This window comes from Bradysia coprophila, unplaced genomic scaffold (genome assembly GCF_014529535.1).
Source record: "Bradysia coprophila strain Holo2 unplaced genomic scaffold, BU_Bcop_v1 contig_232, whole genome shotgun sequence".
Classification (NCBI taxonomy): domain Eukaryota; kingdom Metazoa; phylum Arthropoda; class Insecta; order Diptera; family Sciaridae; genus Bradysia; species Bradysia coprophila.
Genome location: NW_023503493.1, coordinates 7,949,414 through 7,973,367, shown reverse-complemented (window position 1 = coordinate 7,973,367; position 23,954 = coordinate 7,949,414). Strand labels below are relative to the sequence as shown.

The 23,954-nt window shown below is 37.2% G+C and overlaps 2 protein-coding genes across 6 annotated transcripts in view; both read left to right on the top strand.

Moving 5' to 3' along the window:
• The window catches only part of LOC119075714, a 130,353-nt gene that overhangs the window by 87,290 nt on the left and 19,109 nt on the right, over nt 1-23,954 (top strand). For all 3 annotated transcript variants that reach the window (XM_037182239.1, XM_037182240.1, XM_037182238.1), the window contains exon 6: nt 9,439-10,417. In XM_037182239.1, coding sequence (XP_037038134.1) covers nt 9,439-10,417 — 979 coding nt within the window. The remainder of the gene's footprint in view (nt 1-9,438; nt 10,418-23,954) is intronic.
• On the top strand, nt 4,066-6,433 carry LOC119075717. Of its 3 annotated transcripts, XM_037182247.1 has the most exons (3): nt 4,066-6,000; nt 6,055-6,147; nt 6,226-6,433. In XM_037182247.1, exons 1-3 carry the CDS (start codon nt 4,233-4,235, stop codon nt 6,330-6,332), a joined length of 1,968 nt encoding a protein of 655 aa, XP_037038142.1. In that variant the 5' UTR covers nt 4,066-4,232; the 3' UTR covers nt 6,333-6,433. The 3 variants fall into 3 exon arrangements, with proteins under 3 accessions (XP_037038142.1, XP_037038141.1, XP_037038143.1); XM_037182246.1 differs by having other exon boundaries at nt 4,066-6,147; XM_037182248.1 differs by having other exon boundaries at nt 4,066-6,177; nt 6,209-6,288.

Here is a 23,954-nt window from a genome sequence, read left to right as displayed (position 1 = left end):
TTATGTTTTGGTGAATATTTTACATTGATTCATTTTCTGGAATTATTTTTAGTTGAATGTTTTTGGACAACATTTGTTTTTACATTGTTTACATAAATTTTGCATGTGATATGCGATGGTGTGTGGTGGAAAGTTTTTCGGTGTGGTTTTCGTTTCTCATTACTTTAGTTTTTCGTGATATTCGAACTGGGTCAACATGGTACTCTGTCTTTTTTATGGATAAAGTAAACAACACCAACCTATTATAAGGTTCAGTGTGTGGAATGTTGCTGTCTTTTTATCGCATTTTTTTTTACTTCAGTGGATGTTCCTCAACGTTAAAATGAGGTTAAGGAATCTCTACCAACGACGGAACGTTGTGTTTTCAGTACTGGAGAGATTTCTAATGTCGACATTTTTAAAATTTTCAAGCATGTCACAAATATTATCGAATCCTCGATCAAATCTACTACTTCTTTTGATCAAACTGTTTTCTTTTTGCGTTTTGAAACAAAATATTTTACATTGTTTAACTTGTATTTTTCTATAAAAGATCGCAGAGGGATTCTTCTGAAAAACAGCAGTCCGAAATCGGACGCATTTTCTATTGGAATTTTTTACATGTGCCCAGTTAGGTATTCCCAGAATCCCAGAAGACAAAACCATTTTCAAAAAAAAATCTTCGAAGCTTGTGTGGCTGGTGAGAGGTGATAAAAAACCGAAAACTTTCACTTTTCTTACAAAAATTTCTCCAGTTACACTAGCCGTACAGGGTCGTGTGGGGTGTCATTAGAAAGGTCTTCTTCTTCTTTTTCAGCCTGTTTCTGTCCACTGCTGGACGTAGGCCTCCCCAATTCTTTTCCATTCCGAACGATTAGTTGCCACTTGTTGCCAATTTGCGCCTGCAATTCTCTTTATACCATTACTCCATCTCTCTGGTGGTCTACCTCTAGGTCGTGTTTTAGGTGGTCTCCAGTTCATGATCTTTTTGGTCCAACGTTCGTCCGTCCTTCTTGCAATATGTCCCGCCCAGCTCCACTTTAAAGATGCTATTCTTTCCATGACATCAACGACTTTTGTTTGTTGTCGAATCCATTGATTTGTCATTCTATCTCTGAGCGTAATTCCAAGCATACTTCGTTCCATAGCTCTTTGTGCCACTCTTAATTTATTTTCGGAAGCTTTTGTTAACGTTAACGTTTCCGCTCCATATGTGAGCACAGGAAGGACACACGTATCGAACACTTTACGTTTCAGACTATTGTTTATTTTGCTTTTGAAAATTAGCCTGAGTTTTCCGAACGCTGCCCATGCAAGACCAATTCTACGTTTTATTTCTGCAGTTTGGTTGTCTAGACCCAACTTCAATTTGTGACCTAATGTCACCTAATGTCTCTGTCGTCGTCAATGTTTGTCATGATTTTCGTTTTCGACAAATTCATCTTGAGGCCGACTTTGTTTGACTCCTCATTCAGCTGTTGCAACATAATTTGCGCCTGATCTAGATCAGCTGCTATCAGGGAGATGTCATCTGCGAAACGGAGATTACTCAGGTACTCTCCATTTATGTTGATACCCATTTCACTCCAGTCTAATTTCTTAAAAACACTCTCCAGAATCGATGTGAATAACTTAGGTGATATGGTGTCACCCTGTCGTACACCTCTGCCAATTCTGAATTTTTCAGTGCTTTTATGAAGTTTTATACACGACGTAGTGTTTTTATAGACGTATCGAATTGTGTTGGAGTATCTTGAGTCTACTCTGCACTCGTCTAATGAGTCCAATATCGACCATGTTTCCACTGAATCAAAAGCTTTTTCAAAGTCTATGAATATCAAGACCACAGCAATCTTGTATTCATTGCATTTCTCAATTAGCGTTCTCATCACATGTAAGTGGTCGTTTGTGCTGAATCCTGCAGCTTGTTCAACAGGTTGGTAGATGTCGAGCTTCTTGGTGTTCCTCTTCGTAACTATTTTCATGAACAACTTGTAGAGTGTTGATAAGAGACTTATGGGTCGATAGTTTTCCAACTTTGTTATGTCTCCTTTTTTATGCAGCAATGTTATCACTGCATTTTCCCATGCTTCTGGTACTTCTTCCCATTGAAGACATTGATTAAACAAAGTCGTTATTGCACCCAATAATGAGTCGCCACCTAGTTTAATGGCTTCCACTGGAACACCATCTTCACCGGGAGACTTTTTGTTCTTCATTTCGGCTACTGCAGCCTGTACTTCATCAATAGTTATGTCAGGCATATCTTCCGATCCTACATTTCTTATTATTGGTCTATCTTCGTTGGTATTCGTCGGATCTGGTCGAACTGATGAGAATAAATCTTCGTAAAATTCCTTTGCGATATTTAATAACGCATTTCGATCCGTTTGAATTGTTCCTGTCTTGTCTCGTAATTTGAAGATTTCTTTTTTTGCGTTCGTCATTTTTGACCGTAGGACCTTCATGTTGCAATTAGCTTCAATTGTGTTTTGAGCCAGTTGGACATTATATTTTCTTAGATCTGACTTCACCGCTTTGTTGATAATTTTTGTCAGGTCCTGGTATTCTACCGAATCTCTTTTTCCGTCTTTTATCAACTGTACTCGGCTTGCGATCAGATCAAGAGTTTCTCTACTGAGTTTCGACTCTTTCATTTGCATTTTGATTCCATGAAACCCATTATCGTTTCTACTATTTTGCTGTTCAATTCGTCCAATGTTTCGTATTGGTTGTTTACATCGTCTAACTCAGCAGTCATTTTTGCAGCAAATTCTTCATTTTGCGCGTAAATTACAAAGGTAATTGCATGTAATTCCGGGACAAATAGGGTCTTATTGGGTTTAAAATTCATCCACACTGAGATATGTACAGTTGAAGTTTTCAACCGAAAAAAGACTGAAAACTTACACTTTTCTTACAGAAGGTTTTTGATGATCTCTTACCAGCCACACAAGCTTCGAAGAATCTTTTTGAAAGTAGTTTTGGGTTCTGGGGCCGAATACTGGGCACGTATAAAAAATTCCAATAGAAAATGCGTCCGATTTCGGTCCAATGTTTTTCAGAAGAATCTCTCGCAATAATCAGAACCCACCCTTTACCCATCTAAATGTCATAAAAAAGGTTATTTCACTAGATCTATGTGGATGAATAATCTTTGTAAATTGTAACAACTACATGTTAAAGAGAGAGAAGCCGCTGTCTGAGTCGACTTTGAAACAAAAAGTCTGTCCAGAATGTATAATATTCGAACTCGCGCAACTTTGATATTGTATACTGGGACCGTAATTATAGATAAGAGTAAAGTCTAAATATGCGCGCCAACAGTCGAGCTGGGGAAAATCATGTATATATCGACGAAGGGGAAATGTCGTACTACAGTTCGGATGTAGAATGTTGGGTATCGACCTCTTTTTTATTTTAGCCGTTGAATCGCTAGGATATAATTTGTAGCCAATAAATATTAATTAAATAAAGATTTGAAATGAAACAAGAAGGTGTCTCATTTTAAACATGGTCCTTCGAGCCTAAAATAAATCAGTGAACATAATACGAAAATTAAATATACAGTCCACACAAATCATAAATTATCCGATAATTACCAATAAATTACAAATAAGAATTGTCTAAGAATCCAAATTAATCGGCAGTGAATATTTGATGCAGAGAAACGAATTAAAATTAAAGTAGAGAAACAGCAAGTACAAAGTCCACACAAGACGAAACGTAAATTCATCTAATAATAATCCAGTACACCAAATAAACTGTGGCAAATATTGGATACAGAAAGTTGAATATCAATAAAATAGAAAAAGTAACAGTGATCCGAGAAGTGAAAGAAATAATATCGAACATAAATTACACACGGATAACAACATATCACTCGCCAGCAACATATAACATCAGAAATAATACGGGAAATCATAGGAGAAATATATACGAAAACCATATACCAAGCTATACCATACATCGACCACTGGAGAAGTACATAACAACGATACGATTAGGCGCGAAAATATAGTCGAGTTTCCCGCCTAGCACGAGCACAAACCGTAACTGGACAACAAAGAAGTGCACCCAGTATACAACCTATAGAAAAGCCGAATAGCAGCATTCAAGGCGTTTTCAAGTGGTGTCGGTAAGAAATTTGAAAAAGAAAAAAAATCATTTTCTACGTTGATATACCGTTGATGAGCCATACAGTTATTAACGCCGCTCGAAAATAGTCTAAATTCAAAAGTACCGTTGCTATCATGGAGAAGAAAATTTCAGCTCTTCGAGAGAAAATTTCCAGATTTATCGATTATGTCGAGGAAGTTGTTAAAATGCCAGAACCAAATTTATCGAAAGCCTATCTTGAGACCAAAGGAAATATGATAACGAAAATGTGGGATAAGATTGAAAAAACCAATGATGATATTGAGGAAAGTGAGGTGGAAACGGCAAAAGGTACAAGAGAATATTTGAAAAAAGATTACGAAACGGCTTTCGCGATGTTAGACAAGGTCGCTCTAAGAATACAAAGGAAATTGGAAAAGTATGAACCGATAGCAGCACCGTTACAACCGAATCCAACAGGCAACGCTAAACCGAATATCAAACTCAAGGCGATGGACATTCCGATTTTCTCAGGCGATTACGACAAGTGGATTTCCTTCCGAAATATGTTCGACTCTTTGGTGCACGACAAAACGTACACCGACTTGGAGAAAATTCACTATTTAAAGTCGTGTTTGGAAGGCGATGCGGAACGGGTCATTTCTCAGTACGATATCAAGGCCGAATCATACATACCGGCTTACGACGCATTGGTAGATCGTTTCCACAATGAAGCAATACTCATCGATACGCACATTATCAAAATCTTGTCGCAACCAAAACTACACAGAGAATCTGGTGATGGATTAAAGGAAATGATGGATGTTACTTCGGTCAATATTCAAGCACTGAAAAGCTTGAATATTCAAATCAACACTTGGGATCCAATTTTGTTACTTTTGTTGGTGCAGAAATTTGATGATGCCACGAGACGGTTATGGGAACAAAATTTAAAGCCGAAAACGTTGCCGACGATGAAACAGTTCTTAGATTTTCTCAAAAATCGATTTCATGCTCTAGGATGCCAGCAGAAATTCAATTTCGCGATTGAGACAACCACGCGCAGTTCTCAGTTCAAGAGTCGACAAAGTTCCAGTTTCCGTTACGAGACACCACAATTTCCACCTAGAACGCATCAAAGTTTTCACACTTCATCACGTCGAGCATGTTCAATTTGTTCGAACGATAACCATTCCATATTTTCGTGCGAAATATTCCGTTCTAAGGAACCTCATACTCGAATCGAAATGGTCGGTCGAGCGAGATTATGTAAGCGTTGTCTGAGACATCATCAATCGGAATGCAATCAACCAGATGGTTGCCGTGTTTGTGGAGGTTACCATCATACTTTTCTTCACTCCGAGCAACGCGAAAGGTCGTCATCAATTCAAAGTCAACAAGCCACTCGAGATGAGAAACAGTCAACTAACACACACGTTTTGAACTCGAATCACGTCAGTCTGCAGCGACCAGTAGTATCAACGATTATTGGATCTCATCATGTGCACGTAAACAAGGAAATATCGGTTGAACGTCAAGTCATTCAATGGGATGCGAACGTATTACTTGCTACAGCCATCGTTTTAATTCGACCAAATGAAACCAATAGTTTCATCCCATTTCGCTGTTTATTGGATCAAGGCGGCGAAGCGTCACACATATCCGAATCAGCGGTACAAAGGTTGGGTTTAACAAAAAATTCGATTTCAGCAACGATGTGCGGTCTAGGTGGAGTGAAAATCGGTACTTCCGACGCCTTTGTTGAATTCGAAATTGGATCGAAGGTCAATTGTTCTTTTTCCATGAGGGTACAAGCTGTAGTTGCGAAGAAGGTAGCCAACCCAATGCCATCAACTTTTGTAGAACGCATCAATTGGAAACACATCGATGGTTTGCAATTGGCCGATCCAGAATTTTATAAACCTTCGGAGATTGATGTTATACTCGGTTCATCAGTTTACGGCTATTTATTGTTACCTGGGTTGAAGAAGGGCGGCACAAATTGTCCAGTTGCGCAAAATACAGAGCTCGGATGGATACTATCAGGAGCAACAAATCCAGATTCAGCCGATAGTCATCTAAACACAAAACAATAGAAATCGCCAGCCAGTTTTAGTTGCAACAATAATCACATCCAGCCAGCCTCACCATTGATCAAAATAAATTATCCAGCCAGCCATCAATGCCACAATTATCCAGCCAATCGATCAAAATCACAACATCAGCCAGCCAAACAAAGAAATTCCATCAGTTAGCCAGCCAATTCGGATTTAATCAGCATAACGAAAACCAAATTTACCAGCCAATTACGACAACATCCAACCAAAGTGAATTCCGGGTGAAGCATCTTCGACGAGCATCCAGTTTGGTGATCCATACATCCATCTATGGTTAATATAAGGAAAGTTCCACAATCTCAAAACCGTTAATTCACAAATACTTAGCTTTACGAATTCAACTCGATTAAATTGTCATCCGATTGATCATGGTTACAAGGTTCCCAATTATTCGATATTTTCACTAAAATTTTATCACTGAAAATTCCAACACCAGCACAATTGTTTGTTTAAATCGGTCAAACGTACACGATAATCAAAAATTCAATGTCAAGGAATATCACAGCTGATCGGTGACCCAGTTTTTTGCAATTTATTATATCAGCTGATGTCAGAATAAGAACAATGGTCCCAGTAAACCCATTGAATCTAATTTATCATGAAATATCACATGTACGGAATGAAGCGGCGGAAATTTCGGATTGGTTTAAATCGGGGTCGACTCGACCAATTGTCTTTTCTTTCGTTTCATTCAGTTTGAGTAGGAGATCGCAAATTTTGTTTTGAAATATTGAAGTATTTCAAGGCGGGTACTGTATAATATTCGAACTCGCGCAACTTTGATATTGTATACTGGGACCGTAATTATAGATAAGAGTAAAGTCTAAATATGCGCGCCAACAGTCGAGCTGGGGAAAATCATGTATATATCGACGAAGGGGAAATGTCGTACTACAGTTCGGATGTAGAATGTTGGGTATCGACCTCTTTTTTATTTTAGCCGTTGAATCGCTAGGATATAATTTGTAGCCAATAAATATTAATTAAATAAAGATTTGAAATGAAACAAGAAGGTGTCTCATTTTAAACACAGAAAGCTATTGTTATTCTGTTACCCTGTTAACACAAGGAATATTACAGCAGTTAGGGCTATCCTAATTGCGCATGTTCTGATCACAGCGAGGGGGAAACCACTATTTTGTGATTAACATGGTTAATCAGTTAATCTGGTAATCAGAAACATAAGTTTTGTGAATCCAAACGGTTAATCGGTGATTAACGTTGATTAACCGCTATATTTCACGTATATTTGTAATTTTGCGACGATTCCCCCGGTCAAATGCTGGTAAATCACCAATTCGTCATCATGTTAATCACTGGTTAATCATGTTAATCACATCAATAAAAAAGAGTGGTTTCCCCCTTGGATCCCAGTTTCGACCTATGGAAATCACATTAACATCCATTTCCATAAGATCCAGTCCAATACTGGTCCACCGTTCCATATTCAAATCAACTACAATATCCATCCACTTCAATATCGTCCACCGTTTCTTATTCCCTTGACTGAAAGTCATGGGTCTTACGGATGATAAACACCCTAAAATGTTTGTCACACAATGATCACTACTATGATTGAAAATGCATGAATGTATGACCAAAAACCTTAAATACAGAAAATGTTTGTCACACTTTGATGATTCGTTGATAACACGATAACTTGAGTAATTTTCAACGGATTTTCAAAAACTTTTTTTTATTTGACGGGGAATTAAATTCCTCAGGTTAAGTTCGAAGATGGGTTATAACGGACGGGTGATCTTAGAGATATTCTCAAGAGAATTTTTGTCTGGTCGCTTGATTCCACGATAACTCGAGTAGTTTTCGACGAATTTCCAAAAACTTTTTTTTAATCGACGGGGAATTAAATTGCTGAGGCTAAGTTTGAAGATGGGTCGTAACGGGCTGGTGATCTTAGAGATATTCCCAAAAGAATTTTTGTCTCGTTCCTTAATAACACGATAACTTGACGTAATCCTCAACGGATTTCCAAAAACTTTTTTTTAATCGACAGGGAATTCCATTCCCGATGATAAGTTCAAAGTTGGGCTATGACGGTCGGGGGATCTCAGAGATATTCCTAAAAGAATTTTTGTATCGTCCCGTGATATTATCGTGTTATTAGTTGAGTAATTCTTAATGGTCCACAAAAGAAAGACATTTTTGGGTTAAGCTCGTTAATGGAATATACTGGAGTAATATTCTAGGATCCATTCCAAAATTTTGTGTGTGTGTGTGTGTGTATTTATATCGATGATAAGAAAAAAATTAAAGTTTGGACGAGTGTGAACTTTGCGGCCAGAGCGAAGCGAGGGCCGTAATCACACGAGTTTCATTTTTATTCAATATGTAAACAAGAAATTCGCCTCTTTCCAGGGTCTGTATCTCGTGCTGCCTTTTTGATGGTATCTTTTCATCAGAATCCTTTTTTCAAAACACACGACCACGAATGTATTAGCTTTCAATAGAAAGTAGATTTGGTTGTAGTCACTTGACCAGTTCTGAAAAAGTGACCAGTGTACCGAAATTTTCATAAACTGCTCAGTTTTCTCAGGGTTGGTCAAACTGCTACAACCAAATCTATTTTATGTTGAAAGCTAACACATTCGTGGTCGTTATTGCGGTCGTACATACTTGAAAAATGAATCTGGTGGAAATATATCACAAAAGACAGTATTTAAAAATCACCCAAATGTATACTTTTCAGCAAATCATCGATGCCTCTTAAGTACTGAAAATACGTATGAGCCAGTATATGATCAAGTGCTGGAATTTCTCATATACGTGTTTTGTATCGAAAGTAGGGTACGCATACCCTGGTATACTTTTATATACTTTTAGAGTGATTTTTTTTTGCTCGGATTACAAAAATCTTCTTGAGAAAAGTAGTCAGTCAGTCAAGGGATCTGACCCATCCAAAAGATGGGGCCTAGTAAATATTTTCATTTTGCTTAATGTGACTGCGCATTGCTTTTATGTGGAGAGCTTTCGAAAGCTTTGAACTTTTCTTAAATTCCATTTGAGAAGTGGAATATTTCTGGGAAATACGACAAAAGCTCAAAGCTATCGAAAGCTTTTTAGAAGCATATTGAAGGCGTATTGAACAATACACGAAAATGTAAAAAGTAGGAAGCCTGTCTTTGATCACTTAGCAATGGCAAGGCCAATATTTATAATTGCTATCGATTACACCAAAGTCAAATCCGTCTGAAATTTAATCTACGATGCCTATTTACATTTTCAGTTCTCATCATTACATCATCAATCAACGCACCGGAAACAATCGAAATACTCAGCCGAATGGAAAATCTAACCCAAACCAGAGCGTTACTAATCGACATAATCGGTTCGGTATTTAATAATCAAAACGATTTCATCCACAATTTAAACAGCCACAAAGACAACATTAATTTGCCGGCCAGCGGCAACCACAATCTTTTCGTGCTGACCATTTTAACGGACAGATTCAAAACGTTTTTGAATTATTCATTTCACGATGAATTTGAAAAATTGTTTAATGATGTGAATGAGAATGGAAATGCGGCTGATGGTGGCGATGAATTTTTTAGTTTAATCAAAAGCATTTTCAATCGTGATATAAGCAATCGATCGGATGACGAAATTGTTAGGGATATACGAAAAAATGTTCGTGACAGTTGTGATACGTGCGGCAATTCGATTAGGGCTCATATATCATATTGTGAAGATAAAGTGAAACGAGCTCAACGGTCGTCGCCCAGTGACGGTAACATAAAATCAATGTGCGAGGAAATTTTCCGCGAAATCGATGTACGACAAACACCAAGTCTGGTTCTGGATCGCACCAGAACCAGCTTAGCCATACAGCACCATTACGTGCATCCGCTTTTCGGTGAATTTTTTAGTTTATTTGACTTTATCATAACCGCTACGATGTCGTTACCTGTGTCCGATAACACAAATAGCCAATACGATTTCATTGTGCTGGACTTGCAAATGGTGAGCAGTGGAGCAGCAAATCAAACGACATTTTTGTGGCGACCGTTTTTTATTGTACAACAAAATCAAATAAACAAACAAATATTCACCGCTCATCCAGTGATGCCTTCATACAGCGACTGGTTTTATCATAGTATGAACATATACTGGACATGCGGATTACAATGTTGGATAATAACGACATTGGCTTTGATATTATTTTTGATATCAATGGTTGTAAGCATTGCTGTTGGTATAGCTGTAAGGTAAGTTCATAACTCTTTTTCTTTCTTTTTTTGTTTGATTTTCATTTTGAGATTTTCCGTCCGTATAAAATCCCGACTTAAGTGTTGACTGAACTGAACGAAAAGAAAGAGTATTAAACAAACAAACGAGCTAACAAGCAAATAGCATTGTTTTGTTGTAACTTTGCCTCAAAGCCGATTAAAATCACCAAAGGGATGTGACGACTACTCGTTTTGCATCGTGTCGACCCCCTTGATTTTCTTATTTGCATTGAAATTGAAAAGAAAAATTAAAAACTTTTTAAATTAAGAATTGAATACACTGCTTCCGGTTCTGATGAAAGGGTGATATTTTCTCCGTGGATTATAAAAGTTTTAGTTTACTTTTTCCGGAATCTTTATACAATTGCCTTGATTTACTCATACTCTATTCTCTACCGCCGTTCCTCTATTTCATGCTCCAGATGTCGCCGCAACAAGCCCGGTGAGAGAAGTGATAACAGTTGTGCGCACAATCACAGTTGTGAATGACAGCTGGACAGTAGCAATAGCGAAGCGTGTAAGTCGAGACTTCACATTGACCAATTATGGGTTTTTTTGGAAATTAAGGAAAATATGGGAAAATGTTTGCTCAAAAATAGTCCATGGGTATATGTGAGAGAATTCTCTACAAATAAATGCAAACTGGGCTTCTCTCCATGAAACACAGCTGTCATTCACATATGTAATCGTTTCTGCGAGGTTAGATAACGCGCAAATGAATGACGGGAAGACAGCTTTGCTGTTTGGGAGATAATTCTTTCAAAAATTAAAGCTGCGCTCATTTGCTCGCGCACAATCTTGATGTCATTTGTGGTATATACAATTTCTCTGGTAACCCATCTTTTCCATATGGACACTTTGGGCAAAACAATTAAAATCTTTCAACTTACTCTGTATGTTTCTGCCTATCTATCTATCTATCTATCTATCTATCTATCCATCTATCGACGGTCGATCTCGGAAACCAGTCAGCCAATCTCCATGAAATTTTGCAGGAGTCTCAGGGTTGGCATAAAAATGAATATGTGTTACGCCATTACCCCAGGAAAAACCAGAATTTTGTTTTATTGGCCTCGAAGTGGTTTCTGAGTGTGGTTTTCGAGGGTCGGGAACGCGTTTTCGGCTGTAGCTTAGCTGTATTGAAACCTACAGAGGCGTGCGACCCATCAAATGAAAGGTATTCGTAACACGATTCAAACAAAAAAATAATTTAAAAAATCGGGGCAGATTCGCTTGAGCTAGAGTGATTAGAGTGACCAAATTTTGAGCTACTCGAGCGTAGGATGAAAGGACTAATATTTTTGCGATTATAAGAGATAGAGAGTTCGGCAAAGTCTCAGATTTTTTCGAGTAGAACAAAGGGGCATATGTGAAAAATGTCGAAAGTTAGAAATGGGTGGGTAAATTAGGGTTTTAGAGTTATTTTGTGAATGGTGGCAGGTAGAGAGTTACTTTCTTCGGCAAAGTCTCAGAGTTTTACGAGTAGAACAGAGTGGCATATGTGAAAAATGTCGAAAGTTGGAAATGGGTGGGTCAATTGGGGTTTTGGAGATATTTCTTGAATGGTTGCAGATAGAGAATTACTTTCTTCGTCAAATTTTCGAATTTCGTCCAATTTTCGATTTTCGTCAAATTTTCGATTTTCGTCAAATCTTCGATTTTCGTCAAATTTTCGATTTTCGTCAAATTTTCTATTTTCGTCAAATTTTCTATTTTCGTCAAATTTTCGAATTTCCGTCAAATTTTCGAATTTCGTCAAATTTTGTATTTTCGTCAAATTTTCGATTTTCGTCAAATTTTCGAATTTCCGAATTTCTGTTATAAACTGTTATAAAAAGCATTGTTCTAAAACTTCTAAAACGACTGATATCCCAACAAAAATCTCTTCGAGAAAAGTGTGACGCAGTCTTTGAAGTACAATTTCTAAAATGAATGATATCGCTAGAGTTGACGCTTTCAGCTTCGTTACGCAAAAATTAAATTTTACACCCAATTTTAGTTCAAACAACCTGGCTTAGTTTTTCACATCATCTGCCAAATAATTTTTACCAAAAAAAATTTGACTGGAAACAACCAAAATTTTACCAAAAAAATCTGCGTCGCAAAGTGGCAAATGTTCAGGAACAGACCAGCAAGAAAATTTATCTGCCACATGCGACGCAGATTTTCTTGGTAAAATTTTGGTTGTTTCCAGTCAAATTTTTTTTGGTAAAAATTATTTGGCAGATGATGAGAAAAACTAAGCCAGGTTGTTTGAACTAAAATTGGGTGTAAAATTTAATTTTTGCGTAACGAAGCTGAAAGCGTCAACTCTAGCGATATCATTCATTTTAGAAATTGTACTTCAAAGACTGCGTCACACTTTTCTCGAAGAGATTTTTGTTGGGTGGTTATTTGCAGAGAGTACTTTTTCCTATCTTTCCAAAATTTTCAATTAATTAATTGCAGATAAATAGAGATATTGGAGGGCTAGAGCTGTTGCGATAATAAATCGATGATTTCAATAATTTAATTTCAATAGTCCTGAAGATTGGCACACGAATCTTACATCAAGATTTATACAAATCTTCATACAGCAACTCACATAATAACATTCCGAGTTCTTGGTGTGTTGAGACTTGAGGACAATCTTAAGAACTTGGTGATTTGGATCTTTGTTAGTATTGCCCCATTTCCAATGTTAATTTTATCCGCTGTTACAGTCTTTGGATAGGAATTTTCGAGACATAGCATGACGTTGAAGATTTATGTGCAGTTAAGTAAGGAATTATTAGAATTTTTTTCATGCGCGCGTTGTGTTTTGTCTTATTTTTTCCCCTCAATAGCCCGTGAGAAAATTACGTGTTCTTCACGACTGGTCGAAAGACATTTCTCTAGGAGAAATAGGAAATTCCAACAAAAGCGAAATTACGGCCATTTGGTCGGAAACTTCGCTCTTGTTGAAATTTCCTATTTTCTCCCCTCGGTATACAAATAACTATAGACTCTAGTGTCCACAAATCCGGTCACATGAGTATCCATTGATTAACGTGAAATTTTCTATTTGATAAAGAAAATAGTTATATGCAAAGAGGAAAACCGATTTAAGGAAAAAGTACTAGAAGTAATGTAGAAAATGTGTGACGCTAAGACTAACCTGCGTAATTTTAAGAATTTGTGGCCTCCATCACCAACGACAATATATCCATGAATACAAAAACTGATCAATCACGTGTCTTGAGTAGTATTGGAAGCTGACAGAATCTACACAATTTCCCTCTATTTACCGCTAAAGTTGGAGTTGCAGGAAATGGTACAAATACACGAACAATCAGACTTACATTTTTTTTATTTTTACCGAAAATTCATGATCATTTTACATGTGATGAGTATTTACATATTTTATAATTTGTAAACTTCATCTAGCTGATTGTTGGATGGGCGTGTTCCAAGAATGCTGGTAGCATTCCCCTGTTGTATGGCCAGAGAAATTTTGTTACACAAAAAATGTTTGGCGCGAATATCACCCGATTCTTCAATAAGCATATTGCCAAGTTTATGAAAGAATTGTTTGGTCTCTTTACACCATGGTCCTAAAGTTTCGAAAGCTAAACCAGCTAGAAGAAAATTGGAAGCCTTGATCTGTGTATAGTGACTGTGTTTGTGATTACAGGCGCGTTCTGCTGCTGAGCCTGCCTTTTTGCTTGTTGCATTTGAATATGAAGTTGCTAATGTATCCACACAAGTTACATCCCAGACTAAACGTTTGCCTTTCGACCAAGGCGCGAGAGTTACACCATCCGGCCGCTTTCCATCATCGCGTGAAACTTAAATTATTTGCCATTTATGTCAATTTCGAATCCAGAAATATTCAGCAAAAAAATAAAAATGAAACACTATACAGTGAACGACATCTCAAATGTCTCACTGTCATTTTTTTCAGAGAATGTCATTGTGAATTTGCAATGACACAATAAAATTCTCAGAAAAATTTGACAGTGAGACATTTGAGATGTCGTTCACTGTAGTAAGCCAAGAATCAGATTTCTGTCCATAAATTCTTACATTTACAGGTTTTAATTTTATGTGTTAGTACAGTGCAATGTAATGTCGCTTCTTTATAGAGATTTTACATACTTAATATAGTCATCTTTATCCTTGTTGGCCATATCATTATCTAAGCCAAGCGAACAAATTCCAACAAGGTTGTTTTTGTCGGCATGATGTCCCATGTTAACACCGTTTACAATTTCGTACTTTCCAATGCCGGCACAAATCAAGTATGGACAACACGGCATTACATATACTTTCCCTGGTTTTTCGGCGTCACGATACTCAGCACACGTGCCTCCGATGTGCTCACATCCTTCAACGCCAAGACCAATTCCAAGAGTCTTTCTCTTGTATCTTGCACCTGTAATTTATCAATTACACGTACACATATCAAAGCCATCTCTAATTTTGACTTACTGTGCCAGACCGTCGCGTTTTCGGTTTGTATCCATAGTTGGTCATCATTATGTGATGCATCAATGCAGCTGATGCAAATGACAAAGGCAATACAAAAAATGACAATGTGAGCCATTGTTTCAAATTCAAAAGTTAGTTGCAGCGACAATTCTTTGAACCCACGAGTTATTTTATGTGCTTTGTTCGAGTAAAAGACTATGACTATGCAAACCTTTTCAATTATTGGTTTCTTTATATTTTCGCTTGAATAATGAGACCTAGTTTATGTTGTCAATAATTTACATAAAGCTTCGCTAAATAAGTACACAGATAATGAGCGTATATTAGGGATGTTGAGCATTTGTGAAAGGTTGGATGGAAACTTGTTAGCGGCTGTAACACTTGCGGTAAAACTAGAAATATTTGGTAGACAATTTAAAATTCTTTAAAAAAAAATGGGAACGTATCATCTCTTCTTTGCGGCATGTCATTACTTATCTACCAGTCGACCTCATCCGCCCTGTAGCCCGAAGTTTGTCGCTCATTGGAATAGACCTAATTTAACTGAGCCAATTCCCAGGCAGAAGCCTCCGATCCACAAACCGAGCGAGTTGAAGAATGATTCGGATGGTTACACGAGGCACGATATGGGCTACACGATATGATCGATGCCTCTTTAACCCATACAAGTCAGTCTATTTAGTCCAAGAAGTAGCGTGGAGCCCTTCACCATCCTCTGATGTTTGACCGTTTGATTAGAGATCTCACTATAAGCCTCTTATGGTCAATAACAAGTTCAATGTGGACCACCGAAAAATGTGACTTCTTAACCACTCCTCGAAGTAAACACATACTCTTGAAGGAAAGTTAGTCACTCAATTGATATCGCGCCTAAATGTAGGCTAGATTTATATACACAAAATCAACAAAACGTCATACGAGTCAATATGTAATTTGGACATCGTTCCATCGAATACAGTGCACATACAGAAATTCTGAGTCATACATAGTTCATACAACTCAAGTCCACCGAAAAAAATTCTTTTAGCGGTGGAAGTGCTAGACTTTTAAGTTCTCAACCCAAAAACATTGCGTATATGGAAAATGGATGTGATTGCGAGCTCTTGGCCGATTTTTTTCTGAAAGCTAATGACAGTTGTGAGATCTTAGATGAAAATGGGCATATTTGAGTCGGTCCTTCCGGTGGTAGGGCCGCTTAGGTGTTTTTAGGTTTATCGACTATATCTACGTTATCAGTGTAAATGCTACGGCACTGACGATCCAGGAAAAAAAGTTTATGAAAATCAGGTCAAAGGGTCGTGAATTAGGGCTCTAGGAATCTTAGTGCTCGGCCTTAACTGTTTTGCATTGATACGGATCATTTGTAGGGAACTTCGTTATGGGATGTGGTAATGTTTCAGTAAAATTGTAAATGTCGCACCTCGGCTAAGCAGGCAATAATGCTGGAAGGCCCCAGCAAAAATAAACATGACAAGCGTGTCGGTAGAGTGAAATCAAAATTTTTATTTCCAAGAATTGTTAGCTCTTCAGAATTGGGTTTTACAATTTATTCCAGGTTGATTTAACATTCCTCTATCATTTATAGAGACTTTACATATGAAATATAGGTATCCTGATCCTTTGTCGCCCCGTCATTATCCAAACCGAGTGAGCAGATTCCGGTAATGTAATTTTTATTGCCGTGATATGTCATCCCCACGCTGTTTAAAACTTCGTATGGTCCAGTACCTATACAATACAAGTGCTTACAACATGGCGTAATAAAAATTTTCGATGGTTTTGCGTCGTCCCGATACACCGAACATGTTCTTCCGATATGCACACATTCTTCTACCCCAAGACCAATGCCAAGTGTCTTTCGTTTACTTCTTTGATCTGTAAATTGAATGGTCAAATGACATTATTACTGCACAAGATTCACCGGATGAAATTATTTACTTGAGGTGAAAGGCTACCACCACCGATCACTGTTAAGTATTTGTTCACTGCGTTCAAGTATGATTGATAGTTCACAGTTGATAGCTAACTCACAAGTTGAAATCTGCCTTATAACTATGACATATGATATTTCGATGGATGTGATTACGAACTAGCAACAATACTTTCCCGAGTAAAAATTAAAGTCTCAAAAGTTCGAAATGAGACGACGAAATTGATTTGGCAAAATAAAAGTATTTTAACTGAGAAAATCCGATATTTAACAAGAAGATATATGGATGAACGTGGCCTTTCATTTTTTTCCCGAGGACAGCTTTACACACGAACTACAAAACAAAAAATTCCATATCAACCCATTACAAAATCCATTACACCACTGTAGGATATGTGTAATTGTATGTAACTTACCTCGGACCTTGGAAACTCGGACGTAATGTACTATTACATGCTAGCGTCCGGTAAGCGCTTGCAAGTAAAAATAAATGATCAAGCCGAGGGAAAAATTGCTCCTGAAAGTCATGGCCCAGAAGAGTCACTATACCAATGCACGTAAAGTAAAAGTCAGTAGTGTGTCAGCTTGATCCTCAGCAGCTTCATTTAAAGTCACAAAAGCATGGTACATCGTTTTTCGAAGTAGTTCCCTTCGGAGCAAGCACCAAATTTAATAACAAGAGTCTTGACTCACATATTTTTAATGTTTCATGTTAATGTTATTTTGATGCCAACCTCGAGTGCTCTTCGTTTCCACAGAAGTCTGAACTCTGTCATCCTCTACCAAACTCCTGATATTTATATTCAACTGCAATCCAATTCATATTCGGAGACTTTTGCACGCGTAAAATCTCTGTTTTTATAAGAATGTGGGATACAAACAAACTAATAAACAACCAACGTTTCGTATTGAAAAAGTTCCAATTTATTTCGGTTGTATCATCAACATCGCACTATCGTTTTTAAAGATTTTTTCTGTGAATTATGAAAATATTTTCCCATCAAATCAATAAACTTCTACAGCTATAAATGAACCATTTTTGCAGCCCTTAACTGAAATTGTAAGCGAATAAGAAAGGGAAAAAAATCTGGTAGACAATGGCCCCATTACCAATAACTGTTCCGAAAATGTGTCTGCGTCATGAACAAACGATCAAAATCTTAAAACTATAAAATTAAATTGTGATTTTCGATTTCACTTGGATCGGCGAATTGTGTGCAACACAAAACGTTTGATTTTGTCTACCCGCATCATCGAATTCTATAAAAAAATTTAAAATTGGGAATCTTTGTCATAGGATTTTCGCTATCATAAAATGTTGAAAGATTCAATTGTAAAATAAATGGAAAATAAAATTAAATTTCGTGGAGTTTGTCTGGCTAGTTTCCAGTGCATGAAGACTCTTTATTGAAGAGTTTCCGTTTCTCTATTCTTCGACCCGTATGAAGTAGAGGGGCTAGTGATATTAGTTTTATATTTTTAACATTTGAATTGGTGAGCTAGGCCATGATGACCTTTAACCTGTTATCGATAACGATGACAAAAGTAATGACAAGCACTGGATTATATGGTCCTTTATTTATTAAAAATTGAAGTACAAGATTTGAAATCAACCGATTATAAGTACTTTGATCGATAGATTTAATAGACCTGATAATAACACTGGTCATATGCTTGCCGTCTGTAACAGGTTAATGAATGATACTCTCGACTCTGTACATCAGGTATCACTTTTCCGCTATGATTATTAGTAATGCTTGTTGATTCGATGGGAATAACCGGCCCAACCGTCTTAGTCGGTTAAACTAATTCGAAATCTGATCGAAAGAGAAGCCTTTACGAGTGTTATTGAAGTTATTCATGTAAAGCAGTTCCTCGTGACAAAAAGGGAGTTGCATACGAGTTGCACGCGGACAAGGGGTTGTCCAAGAGATGTACGCGAACAAAAGTGTAGCTAACCAGAAATCTAGTGCGGTACCACTCGGAGTCTTCAAAGACTGGATACGATGATGATACGAACTACTGGAACAGAAGTTCGCTTCAGCGCATCATTGGGTAACGTCTACACTCTAGATCGTGTACGTAAGAACAAAGACTTGACCGTATTTGGTGCTATGTTTCTATTGTCAATGTTACCCCAATATCCCATTCATATCCGATGTTGTTCCAACTTATGTAGGAATACACTAGCACATGAATGGTTTTGTAGATACTAGTCAGCACTTGTGAGGCCGTGAATGGTTTTGCAGGCACTAGTCGTTTTGAAAATATGTTGCCCAATTCATGGAGTACTTGTGGGAACATGAGGAGTTTGCAGACATAAGTCTTTTTAAAAAGATCTTTAACATTTCATGCATCTGTGCTGAAGAAAATCTGATCATTTATCTCTATGTTGTTTTATTAGAGCAATCCACGAACGTAAATATCGAATGGTGTAAACAAATGAAACGATGATCTTTGTGGTACAATGTGTTGAGCGTTTATTTCATGTTCATGGTACAAGTGACTGTGAAGGACTAAGCCTAACAGATATAAGCGAGCACACATATGGTTCAATAGTGAACGACTGTTTCACGTGTATGAGTTAACGAATTCAGTGTTGACAAATCTTAACATTTAACACTCTAGAAATACGTTCGGGTCGCCCTGCCGTCTCCAGAGCACATTTTTTTTTTAAATCGATGATTTGAAGTAGATAAATAAAATAGTCTTTGATTGAGGTGAACCGGAGAAAAAAATACGATAAAATGCAATAAACGAATTCTTGCGGTAAACGGTAAAACAAGAGGACGATGTACATCAAAACATTCAAAATGTAAAAGGATGTGGATAAGCTTCCCTCGTCCGGTATGCCAACCATGTATGCTATTATGGTCATTTTAATTTCGAAACTTATGAGGTTTTCGACGAACTTTGCATCAATATTGGATGAGGAAAGTTTAAGCTTTGAAAACGAAACCTTTCGTATGATATGATGTGATCATATTACTCATGTTGGTGGCTATAAAATCAATTATGAAGGGTAAATTATGGGTCGAAAAGATGATGGTATAACCATGTATTACGATATAATGAGAATGGATATAATATCAAGAGAAACTTGCGGGGGCTGTAATTGTCTATAATTTGTTAATGTGACCGAATCAAGGCTATTAACATTAGCAGTTCAATTCATTAACATTTTCTTTATTCATTCAGTCACTTTGGCGTAGGCATATGATTTAAATAGATTATTCGTGTAGAGCCACTCAAATGTCCTTTGTGCTCTAATATAACGGAAGGTACACGTTGTTTTCCTTGTAAATACATACAAAATCGTCTAATTACATCGAACAATCAATTCAAAACTGATATCTCAATATAAAGCAAAATATTGAATTTCCGATTGCTCTGAATCAAGCTCCTCTGTACTGGATGGTGTACATTTCGATGATGGGGATATTTCACATTGGCAGTTTTTTGTTGTTGTTGCTGGTGGTGGTTTTGTGTTGTTGTGTCGTTTTGTTTGTTGTTCCTACTCGTTTTAATCTGTTTTAATCTTCTTGTAAATCATCTCAGTTGACGTTCTTGCGCTTATTATTTAATGCGAGATTCAACAGTACTTTAACAGAATGAAAGTGTTTTGGATACAGTGTGGTTGGTGTTGAATTATTGTATAAGCAGAGGAAATGTTTTTTTTTTTGCAATGGGAGATTTGGCGTTGATGCTTTTGGGGATACAACGATGCACAAACCATTAAAAAAAATAGGAGGTTTTAACAACAGTTTTATATGAAATTTTAGAGTTTAATTAGAGTGCTGTGTGGGTGGTGCGTGGATATACAGCTAAATATCGTAATAGACACTGCTCTTTCTGTTGAATGGTGTGAGAACGAAAGAGAAATTATAACGGCAGCTCACGCTCCGACGCGCAAAAACGATTTCTCTGATTAGAAAAGACTAATCCTACAACTGTAACAGTAAATTGTTCCGCTTCCGTTTTCAGTGCTGCGATCAGTTAAATTCCAGGTCAATAATCGTTACTTTCAATTTTTGCACTTTGCCTTGAACTGTCACTACATTAGATTACAGTTTTGGGAGATATCTTCTTAATAAGCAGAACCCCGCATGAAAGTTCCCTTGTTCTTTACTCTCTCACCTTCTATTTCACTGAAGTTTTCCAGGTTTCAATAAGAAACAGTTTAAGTTTGCATTGTACTATTCTGGCGAATCATAAACGAAAATGAAATTAAACTTTCACATTACAGTGCCACTAGATAAGACTAAATAGCCTCAATACAACGTACACACACACTCCTCGGGGAGTGTGTGCGTACGTTGTATTGAGGCTATTTAGATAAGACAAGATTACGCATATTGGGCTGCTTTTAGTTACAAGGGGTGTGCAAGCACAAACGAAGTACGAGAATTTAATTTGTTCACACTACTCCATGCAGGGTTTTTGGCTTTCACATGAAACATCGACATGTATTCAAATAATTCAAACGCACGCCTGGTGTGTGCATGCATATTGATGAATGAAAATGGATGAATTGAATTGGTCCCATTCAATATGGTACGAAACATTTATTTTCCATCGACGACAGTGTTAAGCCCGTTACCGATGTCTTTAGAAAGTACACGACAGAAAATTTTCCATTTATATTCCGCCATTGACACTATACTTTAATTGCATTTCAACCGTATACCAGCATATCAAAACGTACCGGACACAATACGAGTTTGGCTACATATAACTACACTTTTGACATTTTTCTTTTGTATCTGCAGATGCTGATGCAGATGATGTCCAAACTGGAGAATAAATTTTCATATAAATTCAAATTCCAAACTATTGAAAACTTTCTAACTTTACCTAAAGTTCTGATTCACAAAATTGTGTTATACGCAGAGCTGTTAGAACTATACGGGACCATGTTGCAGTGGCACATCACTTCAACTCTTCCCAATGAAACTAGCTCAGATACTCAAAAAAAATTGATTTGAATATAACCATTACAAATTGCACGATAGTGTTTATACAGTTTCTGAGAGTCTCACTGTAGAATAAACGTATTCCTCCCTGTTGCCCATGGACTTGTTTTAAAAAACACGTAGTCTTCATTAAAGAAATAACCGACCCGCTGACTATACACACCTGTTTGAATTTTTCTGTGTCGGAACAGCAGAATTCGTAAAAGAAGACGTAGTTTAAGTAGGGTATGACCTATATTCTGTCAGAAAGTTTATGTACAGAATATGAAAAGCTACACGAAAAAACAACACCAATGAATAATAAATTAATGTCGACGCTTCCATGTTCACTGAAGCGGATACACATGTACAGTTTACACTAAGTGTATTATAAACAGAGAGGTATTTTATCGCAGACCATTGAAAGGATGCATACGTAAGTCTTCTTTCAGTTTTTCTCCTTCAACTTTAACAAGAAAAAGTAGAAGAAACTTTGATTGCTTCGTTGTGCGAAAGGGAATACTAACTCGGAACTAAGTTAGTCCAACTAACCATAAGAAATATGAAATTCGAATCAGATGAATATTGTAAAGAAAATGTCTTCGAGATTCGGGAAGAGATTTTACCAGACTCGTCCATTATCCATTTAGTTTAGGACGAGTTGGGAAAACTGGGTCAGGATAAGATTTAAAAAAGACAGAGGGAGAATTCACGTTATCGAGAGATGAGTCGTTGGCCCCAAAAGAAATGTTACCCACATCATTAACAATTCCAGCGCTCCCACAGTGTCCTACTTTCCTACTTTGTCCTACATTTTGAAAATTCGTCCTACTTGTCCTGCGTAGGACATTTTTGCTAAACCATTCTCATACATTTCTATAATAATAAAACTTTTATTCGGTTCCTACTGTGGTCTGCAGTCGAATTTAATGACCAAGGTACATGGACGAACTTGTACGTGAAAATCACAATCTCACAATCTGTTAAAAAGCTTATCTTGGAGTAGATCTGGTAGATTCGGATAAAGACGAGAATTACTCTTCTGTGACTTACATTTTCCTTCTCGTTGGTGGAATGAACAATTTTGCGACAATGTGTGAATGGATTCACATGTGCATATTGTATGAATGATTCGCAAAATTGTTCGACTTCCGTTAGTGATTCATTAGTGGTTGGACTAAGCCTAATCCGTTCTTTACTTCTATATACTCAGTGAAGAGTATAACCTGAAGTGAATCACAGCGAGCTGGCGTTCCTCATCTTCATTCAGCTGAAATGCTTATCAAATGAAGCTAAAAAATCAAAATAAAATAGGAACAAACAGAGTTTAAACACTCTTCCCTTACCCAGGACTCACGTTAAGTGAATGAATTGAGAAAAAAGGCTCTTCCGACCTCGAGAACTAGCGGTGGTCCAAAGAACAGAGTGGACTGACTATCTTCAGTTGTTTCCGCTAGCCTCTTACACAAGACAGCAGTAAATCATTCAATTCTAGCGTTAGAAAGTTTACAAAAGTGATTGCCATCTACTGATGGAAAATCGGGTGTCAAAGAAAGCTACATTCCCAAAAAAAATGAGAAGTAGAATATAAAACACAGTCACAGTCAACAAATGAATCTTGTTCAATGAAGTCATATTTGATTCATAGGACCACAACACTGGTCATGATATTAGAGATTTCTTGTTTTCATCATTCTAGAAGTCTAGCCTGAGTACGAGAAAAGAGGAACAAAAAAGGTAGAATGTCGTAGTTAATGTCGTAGTTAGTTCGGGCACCGAAATACAAATATGAACTATGAAGAAGTCCTATCACTCTTCATGTGAAAATATTGTCCTACCGAAGGACAGGAAATTTTTAGTGGGACAACTGCAATTCCTGCATCGGAGACAATGGATGAGAGAAATTTTTCCACTAACTCACTAATTCTGTGCGAGTCAGAATTTGAATTATCAGTGGATATGGGTGAACAAATGAACCAAAATCATGTCCGGAGCGAGAGCGGAGGACTTGACGCAGTCTAACTTCCAAAAAAAGAACGAAGAAATTTTTATGAGACGCGGCAACTATATATAGCCGAACATTTCAGTTTCTACCCTTCGGTTTTTGTCACCACAAAACATGTTCTATCATATTCTCGCTTCAAATACGAGCAAAACGAACTATCACTCGACTATGTAGGTTTAA